This window comes from Crotalus tigris, unplaced genomic scaffold (assembly GCF_016545835.1).
Source record: "Crotalus tigris isolate CLP2741 ecotype Arizona unplaced genomic scaffold, ASM1654583v1 scf7180000017673.840971, whole genome shotgun sequence".
Classification (NCBI taxonomy): domain Eukaryota; kingdom Metazoa; phylum Chordata; class Lepidosauria; order Squamata; family Viperidae; genus Crotalus; species Crotalus tigris.
This window is the reverse complement of record NW_024096558.1, coordinates 293,187-317,321: the sequence shown is the minus strand read 5'-3', so window position 1 is coordinate 317,321 and position 24,135 is coordinate 293,187. Positions and strand designations below refer to the sequence as shown.

At 38.3% G+C, this 24,135-nt stretch overlaps 1 protein-coding gene across 4 annotated transcripts in view; it reads left to right on the top strand.

Moving 5' to 3' along the window:
* Nucleotides 1-390: 390 nt before the first annotated feature.
* Nucleotides 391-24,135, top strand: part of LOC120305434 (breast cancer anti-estrogen resistance protein 3 homolog) — a 39,703-nt gene continuing 15,958 nt past the window's right edge. The window contains exons 1-3 of one of the 4 annotated variants that reach the window (XM_039337261.1): nt 726-953; nt 1,709-1,787; nt 10,909-11,037. In XM_039337261.1, coding sequence (XP_039193195.1) covers nt 10,930-11,037 — 108 coding nt within the window. In that variant the 5' untranslated portion in view covers nt 726-953; nt 1,709-1,787; nt 10,909-10,929. Of the gene's footprint in view, nt 535-676; nt 699-725; nt 954-1,708; nt 1,788-10,908; nt 11,038-24,135 lie in introns of those variants that run through there. The other 3 variants (XM_039337262.1, XM_039337263.1, XM_039337259.1) reach the window with 3 other exon arrangements.

Below are 24,135 nucleotides of genomic sequence, written 5' to 3'. Positions count from 1 at the left end.
AGAAGCAGTGCTTAAGGAGGCTGAAAGTTATGCATATGAGTTCACTTTTCAAAAGTATTCCCATCCTTTTCCTCACAATGCAAAGTTGGATTTGTCTGGAAAGAGCTGGAAATAAGAGAACCCTTATGAAATGGGCCGGATTGGAATGTAGTATTAATTTACCCTCAGGCCCCCTAATTTTGGTCTAAAACCATGTGAGTCTCAAGTAGATGGATTGCACTCAGATTTAGGTTGACTTGTCCTGATCATTTTTTAGGCTGCAGAAGAAGACAAACACACCAGACGTCAGACCACATTAATGTGCCAGTAACGTACGAATGAATTTAGAAAACGCCTTCACACGGGTGGGGTAGAGCAGCTAAACTGTTGCAATCTCTCCGGAGGGAACGCTGAAAAGGCGCTGCCCTGAAGGGATTCAGCGCGGCTGCTACTCCCCGCTCCCCGAGGGCCGTACCGCGAATTTTCTTCTCCCAGTCGCGCAGGTTTTCTTCACCCGAGGGGTGTGTAGCGCCGCCAGAAACTTCAAATCGGCGGGTGAGCGGCAGCCACGCTTGGGGCGGGGTCAGTACCGATAGCGGAGGAATGCGCGAAGCGGGGAAGGGCGGGGATCCTGACTGGTGGAGAACTGCGGATGGGAGGGGGGGCCGGCGAGGAGGCAGGCAGATTCCGCCCCAGCGGCGTGGCGGGTCTCACTCAAGGTAGCCGCGTTGACTTAGTACGTTGAGCGGAGTAGGATCAAGTTTACTTTCGCCCCAGAGGGGATTAACGCTGGCGTGAGGTCGAGGACACGTGGGAGGGCCTTCCAACTTCGGCCCTGCCTCTCCTGGCGGGGCGGGCGGGGTTTGTTCTTTGGGCGCACCTTTTCCTACGTCTTGGACGTTGCCCGAGGACCTGTTTTGCTGTCTTCTCTTTCGACATAATTTCCACATTTCCTCCTAACTCAGCGGAAAAAGGTATAGTACGTGCCTAGTTGTTATTCCTTAGGTGAAGGAGGTGTTATTCACCTGAACCTGCGTTTTCAGAATGGCTCTCCGGGGTTTAGATTGAGAATGCACGTATCCTCCCTTGAGTAAGGTAGAGCATTCCCACACCTGCTAGCCCTATTATGGGGCTTACATCTGCGCCCCTTTTTTTGCAATATTGACTGCGTTCTTGGCGTCTGGCGGATGCAGCTGTGTTAGATAGGATGTATTGTTTTTGACATGTTTGGTTTAACTGTGTTTTTATTGCTATAACATATTAGTAATCCAGAGAGTAATTGTGTATAAATAAATGAGAAGTAGGCTATTCTTTGTTAGTGGTATGTATTCCCAAGTCAATATGGATGGGTGAAATTCTGAGCCTGAGTGAATATGATAAGGGCAAATATCAGACCTAAATAGGAAATAAATCATTTTGGAAAAAGATTTGTTGAATGGCACCAGGCTAAAATCAGGCTAGACTGTGGGTTCTAGTTCCGCCTTAGGCATGAAAGCCAGCTGGGTGACCTTGGGCCAATCACTCTTTCTCAGCCCAACCCACCTCATAGGATTGTTGTGGTAAAATAGGAGGAAGGAATATTGGCTATATTCACTGCCTTGAATTATTTGTTGAAATATTAAAGGTGGGATATAAATAAATGAAGATGGGAGGAACATTTTCAGATATCGGAGGGGGGTTAATATATTCATTATCTCTTTATGAGATAGACTGTTCTTTCCTCATCTAGGTTTAAACTCTGCAGCTTCAATTTCACATTGTTATTGTGAAGATAAAATATGGAGATTTGAAAAGAAATGTGGACTTAAGTATGTATTACAATAAATAAAATTGATACTTGTAAATATATTTGAATATATAGAAGTCAGTGTAAGTTTTGGGATTTGGAGATTGGCGCATACAAAGTATGCAATAAGGGCTTTAAGGCGCAAGTCCTCCTTCTCCTTTCTTCATCTTTGGCTGAGCTTTCCTTCCTGTGAAATCATGTTTGACTTAATTCTTTCATATGTAAAAAGTCCATGCCTTCCCCACAACTGTATTACTCCTGGGCATGTATAGCTGAATTTTTGCCTGACCTCAATCATAATCTCTGGGCAGGTTTTTAGTTTATAGTGGCTCCTTCTTTCTAAGAAGCAAATCAGAGTTTGAATGAATGATGGTGTGGTCTGAATACAGAAGCAGATTCTGGGGAAGGATTACCTCACTAGTCAGTTGGAAGATGATTCAGCTTAGTGAAATGACAGTGTGTGGAAACTTCACCCAAATCACTGCAATGCCTTGATTTAACTTTGGAGGAACTGAGTTCATTGCAAAGCTGGGAAGTGTCTTTTCTTATGTTCCCACAGATTAATCAGATGAGAAAAATCATGCATGCCAAGTTTAGAAAATGCCCCAGTACCCTTTGATGGACTTCTAAATATGTACTGGGTATATATTATGAATATCATTTTATGAACCACTGTATGTGGACATTCTGCCCCTTTCTCAAAGAGATTAGATTAAAATTAAACTAAAAACAGATCATGCCAAATAAATTTTATTGCATTTGTTGACAAAATGACAAAATTAGTGGACTAGTGAAAGGCTGTGGACATAGTATATTTAGACTTCAGTAGGACATTTGAAAAAATACAGAGTCCTTGATTTACAACCACAATTGATCCCAAAATTTCTGTTGCTAAATGAGACATTTGTTAAATGAATTGTGCCCCATTTTATGATCTTTCTTGCCACAGTTGTTAAGTGAATCATGGCAGTTGTTAATAACATGGCTGTTAAATGAATGTGGCTTCCCCATTGACTTTGCTTGTCAGAAGGTCACAAAAGGTGATTGCATTATCTCAGGACACTGCATAAATATGAATCAGTTGCCAAGATTACATGACCTTGGGGATGCTGCAACAGTTGTGTGAAAAAATGTCATAGGTCGCTTTTTTCATTGCTGTTGTAACTTTGGTCACTAAATGAACAGTTGTAAGTCAAGGACTACTTATAGACCACAGCCTACTTCTTGGTAAAATAGCAAAATGTGGAATAGGCAGCATCTCCACCAGATGGATTTGTAACTGGCTGATAAACTGTACTCAATGTGTAGTCCTCAACAGAACTACATAAACATGGAGAGAAGTAAGTAGTGGGGTACCCCAAGGTTCAGTTTTAGGCCCAGTGCAGATAGTCCTTGACCTACAACCCCAATTGAGCCCAAAACTTATGTTGCTAAGTGAGACAGATGTTAAGTGAACTTTGTCCCATTTTACAATCTTTCCTGCTACAGTTGTTAAGTGAATCACTGCAGTTGTTAAGTTAGTAACACCGCTGTTAAGTAAATCTGGCTTTCCCATTGACTTTGCTTGTCAGAAAGTCACAAATGGGGACCATGTGATCAGGTGACCACGGGAATGCTGCAGCTGTCGTAAGAGTAAAAAACGATCATAAGTCACTATTTTCAGTGCCATTGTAATTTCGAATGGCCACCAAGTCGAGGACTATCTGTACTCTTCAATAACTTCATAAATGATCTAGATGAGAAGGGGAACTCATCAAGTGAGAGTGACATGATACTCAATTAGGGGTAACTTTATAGCAGTCTTCCAATGTTTAAGGGGCTGTCACAGAGAAGGGGCTGAACCTATTCTCCAAAGCAAGAAAGGAAGAAACAGAAGCTTAACAAATAGAGAAGCAACCTAGAATTATGGAGAAATTTTCTAAGAGTTAGAACAATTAATCAGCTTACCTCCAGAATTTGTGGGTGCTTCATCATCGGATGCTTTCAAGAAGAGATTAGAAAGCTATTTGTCTAGAACGGTATAGAATCTCCTGGTTGAGCAGGAGGTTGGACTAGAAGACCTCCTAGGCCCCTCCCACCTCTGTTATTCTGTATTCTGTAAAATTGGGCTCTAAGAATGAATAGAGAAAGGCGACAGAAATTGGGAAAGACCAAGGAAGGAAGAATATACATTTCATTCAGCTCATACTTAGTTATAAAACTCCCAATTTTTTTCTGCATTAGATTTCTATCCTGGCTTTTTTTTTACACGAGCGCAAGGTGGCTACCACGGTGGTCTCCATTTTATCTCTGTAACCACATTTCTGTAGGGTAGAATGGGCTGAAGGAGTACAATTCTCTCAAAGCTATCAAGTGAATTTCTGTGGTTGAGAATGGACTTTAACCTGAGTGTGTTCAGGGGGAAGAAGAAAATGTTCATGGGGAAGACATACTTGAGAAGGAGTTTGGAAGACGTAAGGGCGATAGTGTCCATTAGGTGTTCTGTGAAGCAGTTCCAAATGTGAGGAGCATCAAGAGAGGAAGAGTCGAGTTTTTCATGAGCGGCCAGAAGTTTGTTGATGGATATGAGTGCAGAGCAAAAATTCCAAAGTAGAGACATAGCCGCAATTGAGCAATATATGGAATAGGCAATAAATCCTTTTTGAATCAAACACTTTTGAGAATGAGGGAGTCAGATGCTCAATAGACAAAAAAAAAATATGTTCTCTTCTCTGGACTGCTGTTTACAATGGAGAGAAAAACACAAACATATCCAGGGGCCTGCTCTTCAAGATTCAACTGCACGGGCTAGGTTAGAAGAGAAACTCACTGGTTTCAAGAGAACATTATTCTAATTACATATTTTAGCAAAATAACTATTTTAAATATAGGATCTCCTGCTTGAGCAGGGAGATGGACTAGATTAGAAGACCTGCAAGGTCCCTTCCAACTCTGTTATTCTGTATTCTGTAAGCGCTTCTCAGGAAGAGATAAATATGGCTTGAAACAATGTAAGTGTGTGTATTTGTCATCGCTCCCTAAATGATGCTGCTTAAGGGTTGAGCTCATTTAAATCCTCTAGTTATGTCTTTTCTACTTATTTGTTGATTTTGCTCTTATATTGGGAACAATGTTCAAACCTAGGAAAGAGAGTCACATAAAGCATTTCCTTTCTGTTAGAAGATCCTGTTTCTCCTCCCCTCCCACTCATCATTTATTTGACACTATTTCCTCCTCTGCTAAGTGTTTAGCTTGAATCCTATCATAGCTTTTCCAGTTCTTTTCAAAAGGAACAATTTTCCATTGGTTGTTCAGAAGCATATGCTGGGTGGCAGACTGGAGGCTGATACAGGGGGTTGGGTTTTTTTTTCCCCCTTGTGCAAAATGGTAAATGTTCCTGAAATACTAAGGGACGCTTCTGGAGCTGGTGTTTTTTTTTTTTTTTTTCTGCAAGAAGACAAGCAGCACCTGTTGTTTGTTTTATTTTTAATATTTTACCCCTCCCCTGTTAGAAAGCAGCCTATTTTCTGAATTCAATTTATGTTCTCTAAGCAAATACTTAGATTTAATTGTTGGGTTTCTGTGGACTTTTGAACCTGTTGAGAGAGTTAAAGTATGTTGTCTTCTGGTATAAGTTATTTTTTTCCCCTGAACTCAGGAAAAATAGATTTCTCTCAACTCAGACAGAATCTAGCTTTGTACCAGGCTGGTTATCCGTGAGATAGTAATATTACCAACTCACTTGTACCCCTTTTCTTGGAGTAATATTTTTCAGCTTTTTCATTTGCTATTTTTGAAAGGAATGTTTCTTCTTTGTGTGCACACCTAACATGAAGCAAATTGAAGATGAAATCTAATTTATCCTTGAATGTGGTGAAAATAACTATATCGGTAGCTAGCTGGAATGTTCTGATATGTTTGGAAAACTCTAAAAAAATATTCCTTTAGATTGCTTTGATAGTTCAGCTTTTGATAGAACTACTTTATTTTTTAGAATCCTCTGAAAAATGGTGCTGTTGATGATGGTAATATACTTTTAAAATGGGAGACAATTTTACTAAAAAATCTTGACAGGCTTGTTTAGAAAGGAAAATTTGTAGCATATTAGTATTTCTTTATGTACATAAAAAGTGCAATTTGGAAACTGAATAGCTTTATTTTCCATGTCTTTCCTCCACTGTTAATTGTTAATTTTGTCGTAGGTGGGCACTATTAACTTGTCCCTGCAGGGCAAGACCTATAATGCTCCTCAAGCAACAGCTTGGTGGCAATCCAGGAACTCACTTCTATATTCTAAACTCCAGTGAATGTGCTGCACAATTGAACACACAACATCATGATCCAGAAGTTACACTGCCAGTTTCCCTATTGCATCAAAATGATTCAGGAAGGTCTATATAATTTGCATATGCCAGCAGCTTGTATGCCATACAAAATAAGTGATATTCTGCTCACTTTCAGAGCAGCAAATACAGTGTCAACTGCTTCCTTGTAAGAAGGTGACAGTAAACATCATCAAAGGTCAAGTATGAGGACAATTTGGAAATAAACCTCTGTTTAGTTATCAATGACAGACACTCACAGATACAGAACTTTTATTATTCGCATTACAAAACATTACAATACTTTGACATAATCACCATTCAAATTGAGGTACTTATCATAACGTCTTACAAGGTTGGAAATTCTTTAATAGTAGTAGCTCTGCACCAAATCTGGGCTATGGGGTGTGTGTGATCAAAAACATCCCAATGGAACTGCTTCAAAAGTTCTTGGGTGTGTTTAGTGGTGTGCGGGTGAGCATTATTGTGAACCAACACCACACCTGAAGTCACCATGCCCCAAAGCTTGTTATGGATGGCCTGTGTGAGTTTTCGTAATGTTTCACAGTAGACTTCTGAATTGATGGTCGAACCACGTTCCATGAACTTCACTAGCAGTTCTCCTTTGGCATTTTCACATTTGGCGGGATTTTCTATGGCACCACTTCTGGTGTGGTGTTGTAGTAGTAGCCGAGTGACTACCACTAAGGAATTTCAAATCTTGTAAGACGTTATGACAAGTGCCTCAATTTGAATGGCGATTATGTCAAAAAGTAATGTAATGTAGTTTTCTAGTGTATATAATAAGAGTAGAAGCATGTCTTCAATGTGTGTTTTTTTTTGAAACACATTTTATTGGTTTTTTAAATCTTAAAAGAAAGGTACTCAGGACACACCGTGGTGTTTGGGTAATCAAACATTCAACAATAGAACCATATATAAATAACTCAACTCAATACATTCAATGTCCCCTCTCTATTTCCCTCAACTAGCATATACGTTTAAAATATTCCATTTCTAATTTAAATTTCTATAACTGCTAAACCTGTTTTAAAACTTTGTAAATTTACAGTTACCATAATCAAATTTAACTTTAAGTCAACAAGTTATCAATTCAGGTATCCATTCCAGCTATATTCTAATTCTTAATCTCTTATATCCCTCATTTTATCACAAGTCTCATTTATTTCTTCTTCCACTACAATACATATCCTAATTAGGATAAAATATTAATCTACCCTATACATATATAATCCATCAATCGATCAATCTCTTTAAAATAACAAAATAGTATAAATCTTAACTCATTTCAATTCATTAAACAAAATTCAAATTTCATCCAATTGATTATCATGCCTTATCACATCTATATTATCATACAGAAACATCATCTTTCTAATTTAAAACAATTATTAAAACAATCCAACTCTAAAAAGCCAGCATTTTTTCCATTCCAATACATAATTTTCATGAATATAAACCTATTATTCCAAAAGGTACATTCTTAATCTAATTAAAACATCTGTTCTAATAATCAATCTTTTTTCTTACTTCTAACTCTGAATCTTAATCCTTATAACTGTCCATAAATCAACATTGCCTTTAAATCCATTACACAATTTTAAATTCCTCTTTTCAGTCTTATTCTGGCCTTTTTTCTGTGCCAGACAGGTCTCCATAACCAAGCTTCCCTTTCAGCCAACAGATCTCTCTTTATTGCTTGTAGTGCCCTTTGAAACAATAGGAATCCCATCCTCTGCATTAGGCATCTATTTCTCTCATCCTTAAAGCTTCGTTGCTTTAAAGTTTCCAGTCTCAATCTTTGATTCTTCTGGTCCTCAAAGCTGTAGATGGAATATTTATAAGATAAAGTAAGTTCCTCATTTATCTCAGTTGTTTCCTCTTCTAGTATGCTTCGATTTATAGAATAGTCAGATGTAGTCTGAAGATCAGTTTGAAGATTTGAAGTATAACTTCTGGATTTTAATTCTGTAGTAAACTCTTTCATTGTAGCACATATTTCTGCAGTGGCCTCATAAATCTTTTTCAATGTAAGTTTGCAGTTTAATTGTAAATGAGCTTTCTCCATTTTGATAGTAATTTAAAAGAGTCTCTTTTTTCTTCTTGTGGAGGCTGTGTTTAATAAAAGTTAAACAGTGTCCACCCCCACAACTCTCACAGCTGCATCAGCTTATCTTTCCTCTTCAAAGATAATTTGAAGGTCCATCTATTCCATCTCCAAAAAATAGCCCAAAGTTGCAATATTAAATTTTTGCCACTAGATATCCTCAGTAAGTTGAAAAAAAAACTTTTCCAGACACCATTTTCCCCTTTTTTCTTTCTTTTGAAGTATAATGTGAAAAAAGTAATAATCTTCCAGCATAAAATGATAGTACAGCTCTTAGAAAAAATTTTTTTTTCTGTACCCTAAAACATATGAAAATATAGTCTTTAAAATTTTATTGTATTCTTCTGTAACGCCTTTCTTCCCAAGCATGTAGAAGCTGCTTTTTCAAACCAGGAAAAAGAAAAAAAAGCCTCACCTGGATTCACCACGGTGGTTCTTACAGCTTAGATGTTCTTTGACTTGCGGTTTAAAGCGGCAGGGTGATCGGCCATTTTACTGGCCAATCTTCTTCTCCGTTGGCCCTCAGAGATAGCTCGGACAGCTGGAGGAACCACCGGTCCTCCGCAGCTGAGCAAAGCCTCCTCGACAGAAGTTGCACCCTCCAGCATGACTTTCGACCCACATAAGGGTCTATCGGCAGAGGGAAGCTAGCCGACGAGGAGACAAGTCTCTTCGTACGGCTAGAGGCGCCAAGATCCGGAACTGGAAGTGCATGTCTTCATATTAAATTGTAGCATGAGAACAATAACATGCAGAGAATTCCCTAATGGCCTTTTCTTGGTAGTTTGTCATGCAGTAGAGGTAACAATGAAGCTGCAGTACTTATTTACTGGTTAGAATCGTTGTATGAAGATTAAAATTCTGTTCAGTTTTTGCTCTGTAATTAATATGGTTGTTGTCTGAGTTATGATTTAGAGCTATCTCTTTGTAGGTATTAAGGATATAAATTATATATAGAACATCTGTGTAATATATGGAGCATCTATATAGGATATACAAATATATGCAGAATTTCCCAGGCATCCCTTATGGATGGAAGGGATTTAGGATGCTAAGGTGTGTCATCGAATGTTAGTTTTGTGGGAAAGCTCTCTTTGAGAAAATAAAGCAACTGAGAGAGAACATAGACTGGATGGAACAGAATGCTGACATGGTTAATTGGAAGAACAATTAATCAATGGGACAGCTTCTGGAAATTGTGTGTGCTCCATCATTAGAGATTTTCAAGAAGAGATTGCAGCCATTTATCCAGAATGGCATAGGGTCTCCTGCTTCAGCAGGGGATTGGACTAGAAAATCTCCAAGTCCCTTCCAAAACTATTATTCTATGTTCTGTGTTCTTCCTGTTGGTCCGTGACAGATAACCTATGAAAGTTTAAAAGAGAGGAGGAGGTAACACACATTTAGTTGAAGAGAATGTGGAAGGGAGATAACAAGAAAGCCATTAACAGCCAAAGGAACTTCAGCTAAAGGCTTCAGTGTGATCTTTTGGTTTTTGAAAATGAAAGAATGAGACAAGATTGAAGTCATTTTAAAGATTAATACACAAATAAAGCAGCATGATCAGTCTGCATGAATCCTTGTATTTATTTATTTATTTTATCAAAATCCCATGTTATCTTAATCTGATTAGTTGTAATTCTTCATTCTGAATCCAGAACCCTCTAGCCAGTGGTGGGATTCAGCCAGTTCCCACCATTTCCGCAGAATCGATAGTTAATGATTTATTGTCCAGGCCCAGAATGGACTTTTGGGAGTGGCATCTACGCAGAGAACTGGTTGTTCACATATTTGAATCCCACCTCTGCCTCTAGCCCTGCATTTCACCTTCCTGCGGCTATCTGTGCCCTGTTCTTTCCTAGTTACCACAAGATAAAATCCCCAATTTGATGTGATGCTGCTTTTGTGGGATTTGCTTGTGTTTGTATTGGATTTGGGGTAATGTGTGCCCTGCTGTTGCATGTTGTGTGGAGGGTTTTGCTTCTCCTCTCCTCCCCTCCCCTAACCTTCCTGATATATGGTCTTGCACCATGTGGCCAGAAATTCTAGGACTGTTGATCCTGGGGTATCTGCGGAACAGAGACTGGGAACAGCTGCTCCACGTACTTTCTGGCTTTTTAAAATGGATACTGCCTCCAAAAATATTTGAAATGCCTCATTTATACTTGTAACATTTATGGTTTTTTTTCCTGAGGTAAACATTCCTTCTGCTATTTTTTACTTTGATAATCCCTTGAGGTTGAATAGGCCAGGTGTGACACTTCAAGGCCATTTAATGAATTTCATGACTGTGCAGAAATTTAATCCCCATTTCTTCAACCAGTACACCATGGTGGCTTCAACTGAGTCAAACTGCATCAGCAGCTTTTTCCAGGAATCTGTTCTGTTTGTGTCATGTGATTGCTTAAGCATCCTTTACTCGTCCAAGGAAAATTGGGATATAGGGCAGAGGTCCCCAACCTTTTGGGCACCATGAACCGGTTATGTGGAGAGAGGTTTTTCCGCAGACCGGAGGGGGCATGGTTCTGTGTGCTGCCTGCATCCCGCGGATGGGGTTTTGCTTGTTTGTGCAGCCCGGTTGCTGGCATGCTGCGGCCCGATACGGTCCACAGACCAGGGGTCAGGGACCCCTGATATAGGGGATTCTTCTCTGCTTTTTTGAGCTTGTTGGGGATATAGCCAGTGATGTTTACAAGCTCTCCTGATTTTTCTAGGAGATTTAATTCTTGAAGAACATGGAATTGGTCAATGAGAGACTAAGAAAGGAGCTGGAGGAAGAGTTGAAACTTGGTACTGAACAGTTGTGCAGCCATGCATGGTACCATGGTTGTCTGCCACGGAAGGTAAGGAAGCAAAAATCTGTTACTTGGTTAGCTAGTTGTCATACAGTCAGTGAAAAACAGTATAAATAAAAATGTAATTACAGAGGCAAAGGGCAAATTGAGACAAATCAACTCTTTCAAAAGAAGAGCTAAATTATGAAAGAAAAAGGAAAACTAAGGGTTTACATAAATATCCTTTTATACTGTGGGTCCTGGATGCTAACATTTATTGCATTTGTTTCAATTCTGTTCTTAGAAATATCACTATTATTCCCATGGAGATCTCCATAGGTTTGTTTCTGCCTTTTCCTTTGTTAGTTTAGCCATAAATAATTTCATCACTTTTTAGTTAATTTAACTTTGCTGACGGCTTTTTACTTAGCCATTTTTACCCATTTCCCAAAAAAATATTTATTTCCACTAACATTGCTATGTATTTTTCTGTGTAAAAGTAACCTTAATGGTTCCTTCCTTTGTTTGATTACTTCCTTTTCTCTTTATGTATGTTATATAATATGTTTTTGTCAACCTTGTTTTTTACAACATTCTTTTATATGCCTTTTTTTTTTCAAGCACTGTCTTTTTCACTTCATCAGTCCACCAAGCATCCTTGGTGGGAGCGGGGAGGACAAATTTCAGTAATATTGTAAATTGAAGAATTCTGCTAGGAGCACTGATTTGGAGAAAGTAATGGTACTTGTAGTGCCTTTGCTACACGACAAAGAAGAACTATCTTTAGTAAGATTGACATAACAATCTTTGCCTGCTATCTGACTTTGGGGCTTTTAATAGGGAACAGCCATTAATAAGTTAACTTTCCTGTCCTTTATAGGAAGGGAGGTTTTCAGAATAAAGGCATTTGACTGCTGGTAATTAAAGGGAGAAAAAAGAATGTTTCAGAGGGAGGCCTAGCTTGAAGTTTCTTTTAAGAGAAAGTATCCAGATAAAATTATTTTAAAGAAGGAATGAAGATTAGGCAGTTGTGATAGATATAGTTTGTTTCCATGGCTACTAACCGAATCAAATCTTTACTATAGTCATATAGTTTAGTTTGATCAACAGTAATAGTTAATATTTAACAATAAAGAATTAACATACATCTTTTTCTATATGGAAGGGAAGAGAAGAAATACTTGAGGGAAAATAGAATTTGGATGGAGGAGGGACGGATAGGGTGAAATAGGAAGGACAGGATCAATTTTGATTAGGAGGTATTTATTTTCATAGTTCCTAATGAAGGGGAAAACAATTGGAGTGGTTGCTTGGGAACAGTATTTTTGCTAAGGGAAACATGTTATTTTTTTTCTTAAATACAGACAGTTTGTTCTCTCAATCATTAGACATCAGAAACTATATTTTCTTGCATGTTAACTCAGCTGTTCATTTGGGATAGGTCCTTGTGTAACATATGATAGTAGGGCCTCTTTATTCAGAATTTTCTGTCATAGTGCCAAACAAGAAAGCAAAACATAAGATTTCCTGGTTTATCCAGGGACGATAGACCCAATCACTAAAGCAGCTGTCAGCTTCTACCCATGAAAAAGTTACTCCTGCACCAGGAAGTCTCTCTTGCTTATTTCCCTTGGCATCAGACTTAGAAAAGGGAGACTAGGAGTGGAAGATGGCCAAGGGAAAGGACTGGAGGCATGAGATGGGGATGATAGAGGTGATGGGGCACATAAGAGACTAGACTTCAATGAGGAGGATAGTCTCGATATAGATTATATTCTGTTGAAGTCTAGTCTCTTATGTGCCCCATCACCATTAGGCTTAGTTATAAAGTTTTTCCATCATAATTTCATAACAACATCTTCCTGAATGAAATCAGGAGGAAACAGGAATTTCCTGGATTTTGGAACCTGAAAAACAATGATTCTAGATAAAACAATTGTGAAGAGCCACTAGAACAGTGGTTCTCAACCTTTTTAATGCCGCGACCCCCAACCGGTTGTAAGTCGAGGACTACTCAACCGGTCGTAAGTCGAGGACTACTCAACTGGTGCAGCACCGTTTGCAGAATGGGACTTTTGATGGGCTAAGCAGAGCAGAGACAGCCTGGACAATTCCTATTGGCTTTTGAAAGCCAACAGAATTAGATTCTATTCAAGAGAGTCTATTCTATTGACTTTCAAAAGCCAATAGAACAAAAGGGAGTAGCACAACTAAGGAAAAGGGGAAAAAATGGCGGACTGCGTTGTTTGGCGACCCCCGTGAGATGGTCGTTCGACCCCAAATGGGGTCCCAACCCACAGGTTGAGAACCACTGCACTAGAATATGAAGAACAGCCCTTAGGTTCTGAACACACCTGGCTTAGAAAAAGAGTTAGATTTCCCTGGAAGCCAAGAACAGGAATGATGTGTTGACCAACACAGTTCAGGTTGTCCAAACATATAGGAGAAAAGATTATTTTTCCAGACTAGTTTTTTAAAAATCCTGTAGAAGCCTAGTATTGCTGGGATTCACAACAACAACAACAACAACAATAATAATAATAATGAAGAAGAAGCAAAAGTGTTCTGGGACTTTAGAATTCAAGCAGACAAGCACCTTCCACATAATACCCCAGATTTAACCATCAGAGAGACAAAAATCTTGCATAATGGTTGTTGCAGTACTTGGAGACAAAAGAACAGAAGGAATAGAGAAAATCACAACATACAAATAACTGTAAATAGAGGTAGATTGACTATGGCAGGAAAAAAGCAATACTACTTGGGAAGGATTCAGTAGATGGGCAACATGTCAGATCCAGTCTAAACATCTGGTTGACTATCAGCCATAATAGCACCAAACTTTAAAGAACATTCTGAGTTTATATCCGCTTGGCACAATGAATCTGAGGATTTCTCAAATTCCGAGTAGGGCAGAGTTTGTCCACTTTTACTTGTACAGAAAAAAGTATCTTCATTAAACCAGCTGTTCCTATTATAGTAACAGAAGTTGCTCCTGATCTGGAAGGGAGAATAAAATACCCGTTAGAAGTTCTGTGATGGGTCAGGTAATGCTCACTGATTCTCTGTATCTGCTTCAGGTCCTGTCTGAACCATTACTGCTTCAGACAGGAAGGTAGTGCAGAGAGTGGTGAGGATGGCAGAAAAGATCATTAGTAGTTCACTTTCAGGACATAGCATATAAGCAATGCTTAAGCAGGCTCCGCAGGATTGTCAGAGATGCTACACATCCTCTTCACGACCTGTTTTCCTTCCTTCTGGGAGGAGGCTTCGTGGTATCTGAAGCAGAAATCCAGATTCAGTCACAATTTTTTTCCATATAGCATCAACTTTGTGAACTCTCAAGTTTCCTCTTTCCGCTACATATTCAAAATGGATAGTGATCAATATGTGTGTGTGTGTGTGTGTGTGTATGGGTGGATAGATGATGATGATAATAATAATAATAATAATAATAACAACAACAATAACAAGAAGATTGCACAGACTGATTACAAGCAGCGGCATGACAAAGTAGCAACAATGGTGCATTGGAAGATCTGCAAAAAATATCATTTGCCTGTAAGCAAAAACTGGTGGGATCATAAAATAGAGAAAGTCATAGAAAATGATAAAATTAAACTGCTCGGGGACTTCAGAATTCAAACAGACAAGCACCTGCAACATAACACCCCAGACTTAACAATTGTCGATAAGAAAGACAAAAAAGTGGATAGTGGACGTGGCAGTGCCTGGAGACAGCAGAATAGAAGAGAAAGAACTGGAGAAGATAACAAAATACAAAGACCTACAAATAGAAATAGAAAGACTGTGGCAAAAGCAAGCAAGGGTAGTACCAATAGTCATAGGCTCCTTGGGTGCAATCCCAAAAAACTGGAGCACCACTTGAACACCATTGGCATTGACAAATTCGCTATTAGTCAATTGCAAAAGGCGGCCTTATTAGGAACTGCTTCCATCCTGCGACGATACCTGTAATACCATCAAACATCCACATTGCCTATCCCAGGTCCTGGGTAAGGACTCAATAGGTAGACAAAATGCCAAATCCAGTCTGAACATCTGGCTGACTGTGCGATGATCCATAATAATAATAAAGTTGGAAGGGACCTTGAGGTCATCTGGTTCAACCCCCTGCTCAGGCAGGAAACCCTATACCATTTCAGACAAATGGCTGTCCAGTCTCTTCTTAAAAACTTCCAGTGTTGGAACATTCACCACTTCTGGAGGCAGATTGTTCCACTGGTTAATTGTTCTAACTGTCAGGAAGTTTCTCCTTAGTTCTAGGTTGCTTCTCTCCTTGATTCCATCCGTTGCTTCTTGTCCTGTCTTCAAGTGCTTTGGAAAATAGCTTCACTCCCTCTTCTTTGTGGCAGCCCCTGAGATATTGGAACACTGCTATCATGTCCCCCCTCGTCCTTCTCTTCATTAAACTAGACATACCCAATTCCAGCAGCCGTTCCTTATATATTTTAGCCTCCAGTCCCCTAATCACCTTTGTTGCTCTTCTCTGTACTCTTTCTAGAGTCTCAACATCTCTTTTACATTGTGGTGGCCAAAACTGGATGCAGTATTCCAAGTGTGGCCTTACCAAGGCATTGTAAAGTGGTATTAATACTTCACGTGATCTTGATTCTGTCACTCTGTTAATGCAGCCTAGCACTGTGTTTGGCCTTTTTGGCAGCTGCAGCACACTGCTGACTCATATTTAAGTGATTGTCCACTAGGACTTCGAGGTCCCTCTCACAGTTACTATTATTGAGCAAGGTACCCCCTATACTATACCTGTACATTTGGTTTTTCAAACTATTAGAAATCCTGAAACAAGGGGGACTAGATGACAAAGACATCCAAATCATAAAGAATCTGTATTGGCATCACGTAGCAAATGTGAGACTAGGCCAAAAATACTCAGCTGATGCAGAAATAAGAAGAGGGGTCAGACAGGAATGTATTCTGTCTCCATTGTTGTTCAATATCTACTTTGAGTCAATCTTCAGTGAGGCACTGGAGAACATCGATGCTGGGATCAAAGTAAATGGTGTTTGAATCAACAACTTAAGATATGCTGATGATACAGTTCTGCTTGCCAGTAAGCATGAAGACCTTCAGCTCCTCATCAACAGAGTCACAGAAATATCTGAAAAATATAGCTTGAAGCTTAACACCTCAAAAACCAAGATCATGGTCGTCAGCAAACAACCCATTAATTTACCACCAATAAATTCAGAAGGAATACCACTAGAAAAAGTTGAAATGATCACGCACCTCGGTTCCAATTTACATGAAAGCTGGGACATGACCATTGAAATAAAGACAAGGATAGAAAAAGCCCGAACAGCATTCTTCAAAATCAAAAAGGTCTTCTGCAGTCACAACATAAGCCTAAGACTGAAAATCAAGCTTGTCAGATGCTATATTTTTTCTATCCTGCTCTATGGAGTAGAGCAGACATGTCAAACACAAGGCCCGGGGGCCGGATGCGGCCTACGAAGTGGTTTCATGTAGCCCGCGAAGCCATCCTGGAAACAGTGAGGGAATAGCCCCCGCTGCCTTGGCCTTGGCGCAGGTTGGCCGGGAGCCAATGTACAATTTTGTGATGGCCATCTGTGCTGAAACACATTCAGTCTTAGCTCCACAAGGCCATCTGGAAACAGCGAGGAACCAGCCCCTGCCGCGTCGGACCCGCCCCCTGCGTGCATGCTGGGGAGGTGTCACCCTTTGTGAGGAATGAAGAAATGTACCATCGCCTGGAAGTGGCCAGCAAATGGCCCTCGCCTACTTCACATATCCGGCTTGATGGGCTCTGGCGGAGAGGTTTCAGCAGGCAGTGAAGCTCCTCCAATGGACCATGCCTTGGCATTGTCCCAGTCCCACCCTCTTCTGCCAGAGATCCTCAGATCTGTCCCACTCCTGCCCAGGCCTCCACAGGCACCCCTGAATCGAACGATGTAGAGCTGGCCATGCCCACCCAATAGGCCACATCCACTCCATCCACACCCACCCAGTAGGCCACCCCCACCCTGGCCACACCCCCCCAAGGGCAACCACAATGCTGATGTGGCCCTCAATGAAATTGAGTTTGACACCCTTGGAGTAGAGAGTTGGTCTCTGACAGAAGGCCACCTGAAGAGTCTAGAAGCATTTGAAATGTGGATTTACAGGTGGGTGTTATGTATAAACTGGGTTGACAAGATCAGAAATGAGGTGATAAGCTGCCTGGGAAAGCCAAGGGAAATCATCAAAACAATTAAAAAACGAAAATTAGAATATTTCAGACATGTGATACAACACTCAGAAAAATACGGCATACTCCATTTAATCCTCCAGGGAAAGATTGAAGGCAAATAAGGTCCAGGCAGAAGAACAACATCGTGGCTTCAAAATCTAAGGGATTGGTTTGGACAAAACTCAGCAGCACTTTTTTTTTAAAAAAACAAAACAAAACATAACACACATACACACACAGTCTATACTCCTTTTTTTAACAGTAATTTCATAACGGTAATCTTCTATTATTTACATTTCCCCCCCTTATTCTTCTTTAAATATATTTGTCCTTGTCCCGTTGTTTCTTGTTTGCATTTTTCTTCCTTCATACTATACTTCATACTAAAAATAATACATATTATGATTACTATACATTATTATACACACATTTTCCATTTTTGACCTTTCCACATTTATTCTCATTTATTATTTCTAATCTCCAACCAGTCATACCACTTATTCCATATTAGATAGTACTCTGTGTCTTCCTTTTCTTTTATCTCTTTTGTTAATTTGTCCATCCCCGCACAGTCCAGGATTTTTTCTTATCACTTCTTCCTCTGATGGTATATTCTCATTTTTCCAGAACTGTGTGTATACTATTCTTGCTGCTGTTGTTATATGTAGAATTAAGTACCGTATTTATTTACTATATTTTCTGTTTAAAATACCCAGCAGAAAGATCTCTGGTTTCCAGTCTACGGGTTGGTCTATTATTTCTTCCATCCATCATCTTATTTTAGTCTAGTATTTTTTCGCAACTGGGCATGTCCATCATATATGATAATATGTTCCATGTACTTTTTTATATTTCCAACATGTTGGCGAATTGTTGTGGAACATCTTGGCAAGCTTTGCTGGTGGAAGATGCCATCTGTAAAACATCTTCAACTGATTTTCCTTGAATGCCGCAGACATAATCAATTTTATATTTGTTTCCCATATTTTTTCCCATTTCTCCAATTCTATATTATATCTGAAAGTTTTTGCCCATCTAATCATTGTGTCTTTGACAACCTCGTCTTCCATTTTATATAAATTGCTAATTAATTTTATTTCTGTTCCATGTATAATTTTATCCAATTCTTGTGTCTCTTTTTGTATTTCATATAGTTTTTTGTCCTCTGTATATTTAGATTGAATTTGTGTAAATGTCCACCAGTCAATCTCCCTGCCTATATCTTGTTCCAATTCTTGTTTTGTTTTCAGATTTCCCTGTTCGTTTACTAATTCCTTGTATCTAATTATCTTATTTATATCCAGTAGGTTTGGGTTTTCATAGCTTCTGTTGGGGATAACCACATTGGAGTTCTTATATAATACTTTTGTTTTATTTTTTCCCAAGTCTGTAGCAATGCATTCCTATGTGTCTTTGAAAATATCTGTGTATTTTGTATTTTTCATCTCATAGGAATTTATGCCACCCCGCTTGCAAGTCATGTCCTTCTATTGTTAAAACTCTGGTATTTTTCAATTCCATCCATTCTTTTAGCCAAGTTAGGCTCGATGCTTGGTAGTATATTTCCCACTCTGGTAACGCCAATCCCCCTTTATCTTTCATATCTTGCTAGAGTTTTAATTTAATCCTGGGTTTTTTCCTTTGCCATATAAATTTAGTGACCAATTTATTTAATTCTTGAAAGAATGTTTTCCCTAATTTTATTGGGATAACTTGGAACAGAAATAATATTTTTGGCAATATATTCATTTTGACCATAGTGGTCCTCCCTAAAAATGAAATTTGTAGATTTTCCCAATTTTCTAAATCTTTTTTTTATCTGGTATAATATTTTATCATAATTATCCTCCTTAATCGAGGAGCACTTCGTTGTAAGCCAGATCCCTAAATATTTTATTTTCTTAGTTACACTTATCTTTGTTTTATCTTCCAGTTCACTTGCCTGTGCCTTTGTAAGATTTTTGGTTATTTATTTGGATTTATTCTTATTGATCATAAGTCTGGCTACCTCATTGAATTCTTCTATTTTTTGAATCAATTTAAGGCCGGTTTCTAATGGATCTTCCAAAATGAATACCAAATCATCAGCGAAAGCTTGGACTTTATATTTTTCCTTCTTAATTTTTAAACCCTTTATTTCTTGGTCCTCTCTGATTTTTGTCAGGAGTATTTCTAATGATAAAATAAATAGAAGAGGGGAAAGTGGGCACCCTTGTCTTATTCCTTTGGTTATATCAATTTTTTCTGTCGTTTCATCATTTATAATTATCCTAGCTGTTTGTTTAGTATATATTTTCTCAACCATCTTTCCAAATTTTGTCCCCAAATCCATATAGTTCAATTGTGTTATAATAAACTTCCAATTCAGATTATCAAATGCCTTATGGGCATCAAGAAAAACCAGTGTAACTTGTCTTTCAGAATGGACTTCATAGAATTCTAAAGTGCTCATTATTATCCTCATATTATTTTTTTATCTGTCATCCTGGTAGAAATCCATTTTGATCTGGGTGGATGTAGTTATTCACATTTTTTTTAATTCTTAGAATAACATAGAATAAAGAAGAATAAAGTATAATAGTAATAATAATAATAATAATAATGACAAAGTAGCAACAATGGTGCATTGGAAGATCTGCAAAAAATATCATTTGCCTGTAAGCAAAAACTGGTGGGATCATAAAATAGAGAAAGTCATAGAAAATGATCAAATTAAACTGCTCGGGGACTTCAGAATTCAAACAGACAAGCACCTGCAACATAACACCCCAGACTTAACAATTGTCGATAAGAAAGACAAAAAAGTCTGGATAGTGGATGTGGCAGTGCCTGGAGATAGCAGAATAGAAGAGAAAGAACTTGAGAAGATAACAAAATACAAAGACCTACAAATAGAAATAGAAAGACTGTGGCAAAAGCAAGCAAGGGTAGTACCAATAGTAATAGGCTCCTTGGGTGCAATCCCAAAACAACTGGAGCCCCACTTGAACACCATTGGCATTGACAAATTCGCTATTAGTCAATTGCAAAAGGCGGCCTTATTAGGAACTGCTTCCATCCTGCGACGATATCTGTAATACCATCAAACATCCACATCTGCCTATCCCAGGTCCTGGGTAAGGACTCGATAGGTAGACAAAATGCCAAATCCAGTCTGAACATCTGGCTGACTGTGCGATAATCCATAATAATAATAATAATGAAAAATCACTAAAAGCAAAAATCATGTGTCTGCATAATCTCTGAAAGAAAGCTGTGTTAGTCAAAAGCTGTATTAACAGTACGTGAATGACCTAGTGCATATTTAAAAACATTGTATAAAAGTAAAAACTGCCTTCATTGTATTCCCATGAGAAATGGACCTAACGTGTGAGAAACTATCTGAATGTTACACAAAAGTAGATTCCATATACAATGTAAGATTCCATCTATGCTTCCTTTGTTCCTGAGAGAAAGAAACCTATAAAGCTTTAGTTTAGACCCTCCCTCTTGTTCAGAAATTTGCTGATTGTTAAGTCACTTCTGAACCTTTTTGCGCAAAAATAAAGATCTCTCTTTCACCCATGGAATTTCGTAAAGGCCCTTTATTTTTTTAAGGCTTTATTTTTCCACAAGAGTTTCATCATTTATAATTATCCTAGCTGTTTGTTTAGTATATATTTTCTCAACCATCTTTCCAAATTTTGTCCCCAAATCCATATAGTTCAATTGTGTTATAATAAACTTCCAATTCAGATTATCAAATGCCTTATGGGCATCAAGAAAAACCAGTGTAACTTGTCTTTCAGAATGGACTTCATAGAATTCTAAAGTGCTCATTATTATCCTCATATTATTTTTTTATCTGTCATCCTGGTAGAAATCCATTTTGATCTGGGTGGATGTAGTTATTCACATTTTTTTAAATTCTTTCTGCTATTATTGTTGCAAATGTCTTATAGTCTGTATTTAGTAAAGAAATCGGCCTATAATTTTGAATTTGTTGCAGGTCTGAGTCTTCCTTAGGGATGAGGGTGATAATTGCTTCAGTCCAAGTTGTCGGTTATCTTCGCCTCCTCCAGCACCTCATTACAAATCTCCAACATTATCCATTGTAGTGACTCTTGTGTATTTTTATAAAACTCAAAAGTTAAAATCTTTAGATGTACTAAGACAAGAAAATATCTTACAGTCATGGTTTCAGTATATACAAATTGTGGATAGGTGGACTGTAGATAAGAAAGTTGGAATAACATTGGGAGATGAAAATTTGGTAATTCAGATTAAAGATCAGAATCATGCTCATATTAAAAGAATTTATGATGAGTTAATAAAATTGGACTCGGAAACAGAGTTGGTAAAAGATTGTATGATTAAATGGGCCCAGAATATCCAGGAACTGATTTTATTGGATTTATGGGAGACTATTTGGATTAGAAATGTTAAATTTACACAGGCCCAAAATTTGAGGGAAAATTTTTACAAAATGTTTTATAGGTGGCATTTGGATCCTAAAAAACTGTCTTGTATGTATCCTAACTTACAACCCAAATGTTGGAGGTGTGGTAGTACTGATGCAACTTATTTTCATGTTTGGTGGACCTGTAAGAATGTTAAAGCTTTTTGGATAATGATTTGGTGGAACATTCAAAAGATTTTTAAAAAGTAGATAAAATTTACCCCTCAATTATTTTTGTTGGGTATTTTTATAGATTTAGATGTTAATGAAACTATTTTAATGTTGAATTTAATAACTGCAGCAAGGTTACTTGTAGGTTTATACTGGAAGAAGGATTCGTTGCCTACTTTAGAAGAATGGGTATTCAAGGTTTCTAATTTAGCAGAAATGGCAAAGATTTTTGCTTATTTAAAGGATCATACACAAGAAAAATATATTAGGGTATGGAGAAGATGGATAGATTATATTCAGAATAAATATGGAACTTTAAAGTTCCATTTATTTTATGATTAATTTTTTTCTAGAAAGAAATAATAATTATTATTTATAGAATTTTATAATAAATGATTTATAATAGATTTGTTTATATTATTATGAAGTTAAAGTTTAGAGGGAGTTAAGGGTTAAATATGATTTGATTATTGTATAAATTTTTTGTTTTAAAAGTTATAGATTGTAGGGGGGGTGGGGATGGGTGGGATTAAGTAGGTTAGATAAATAGAAATGTTAATGTATAAAATAGGTAGAGGAATTTAGAGAGAGATGCCGCTCGGGTATCTCCCCTGAACTGTATCCGAAGAGGGATGAAAGGGGAGCAGGAAGGGAGGGAAGGAAGTAGGCTGGGAGGAAGGGATGAGGGGAGAGAGGTGAAGAGAGGAGAGAGGGAGGAGGGAAGTAAGGAAGGAAGGTAGAGAGGGCGGATGCAGTCGGGGGGGGGGAGATGGACGAGCGACACCTAAGGTTTTATGTATGAATTTATTTCAAAGGTATTTTTTTTATAATGTATTGAATGTATCAAATGTATTGAAAAATGAAAAATATTTTTTTTTTCAAAAAAACAAACAAACCTCAACTGGAATTCCATCTGGGCCTGGATTGAAGGCAAACGAGGTCCAGGCAGAAGAAGAACATCAAAATCTAAGGGATTGGTTTGGACAAAACTCAGCAGCACTTTTTTGTGCGGCTGCTGATAAAAACAGGATCGCCAACATGATTGTCAACGTCCGATAATGGATATGGCACAACAAGAAGAAGAAAAATGTAGAACCTTACTTTTTTCACCATTGAATTTCATTTTGTTAGATAGTGCCCAGTATTCAAGTCTGTCCAGATCCTCCTGTATCTTAAGCCTGTCTTCTGGAGTGTTGGCTATTCCTGCCAACTTGGTGTTGTCTGAAAATTTGATGATTTCCCCATCTATCCCTTCGTCCAAATCGTTGATGAAGATGTTGAAGAGCACTGGGCCCAAAACAGCCCTGGGGCACCCCACTACACACTTCCCTCTATGTAGATGCAGTTCCATTGAGGACCACACACTGAGTATGGCCAGTCAGCCAGCTGCGGATCCATCTGGTAGTGATGCTGTCTAACCCACATTTTTCTATCTTATCAAGTAGTAGGTTGTGATCTACTTTATCAAATGCCTTACTGAAGTCCAAGTAAATTATATCCACAGCATTCCTCTGATCCACTAATTTTGTCACTTGGTCAAAGAATGCAACAAGATTTGTCTGGCATGATCTGTTTTTGAGAAACCCATGTTGGCTTTTAGTAATGACTTTGTTCGCCAATTCATTGTTTGATTATCTTTTCCAGAATCTTCCCAGGTATTGAGGTCAGGCTGATAGGTCTGTAATTTCCTGGGTCCATTTTTTTTTTCCTTTTTTGAAGATGGGAACTACATCAGCTCTTTTCCAGTCCTCCGGTAGTTCCCCAGTGCTCCAGGATCCTTGAAAAATATAGTTCAATGTTTTTGAGATCACATCTGCCAGTTCCTTGAGAATCTTGGGGTGTAATCCATCTGGTCCTGGTGATTTGAACTTGTCTAGGCTGGACAGGTGTTCACTAACCATTTTCTTGCTTATCTTAACTTGCATTTCTATTCTGTTTTTTATGGCACTACTTTTGGTAGGTTGGTCTGCTTTTTCCCTTTGTGTAAAGACAGATGCAAAAAATGAGTTAAATAGTTCTGCTTTCTCCCTGTTGCTTTCACCTTCTTGCCACTTTCCCCCACTAATGGACCAATCATTTCCTTCACTTTTTTCTTGTTGTTTACATGTTGAAAGAAGCTTTTTTTGGGGGGGTTATTTTTGACTTTGGTTGCAAGCCTTAGTTCATTTTGAGCCTTAGCTTTCCTCACTTCATCTTTGCAGGCTCAGGCTATTTGTTGATATTCTGACTTAGTTATATGCCCCTCTTTCCACTTTCTATACTTGCCCTTTTTATCTTTCAATTTATCAGAGAGTTCTTTATGCAGCCATGCTGGCTTCTTTTGAGAGCT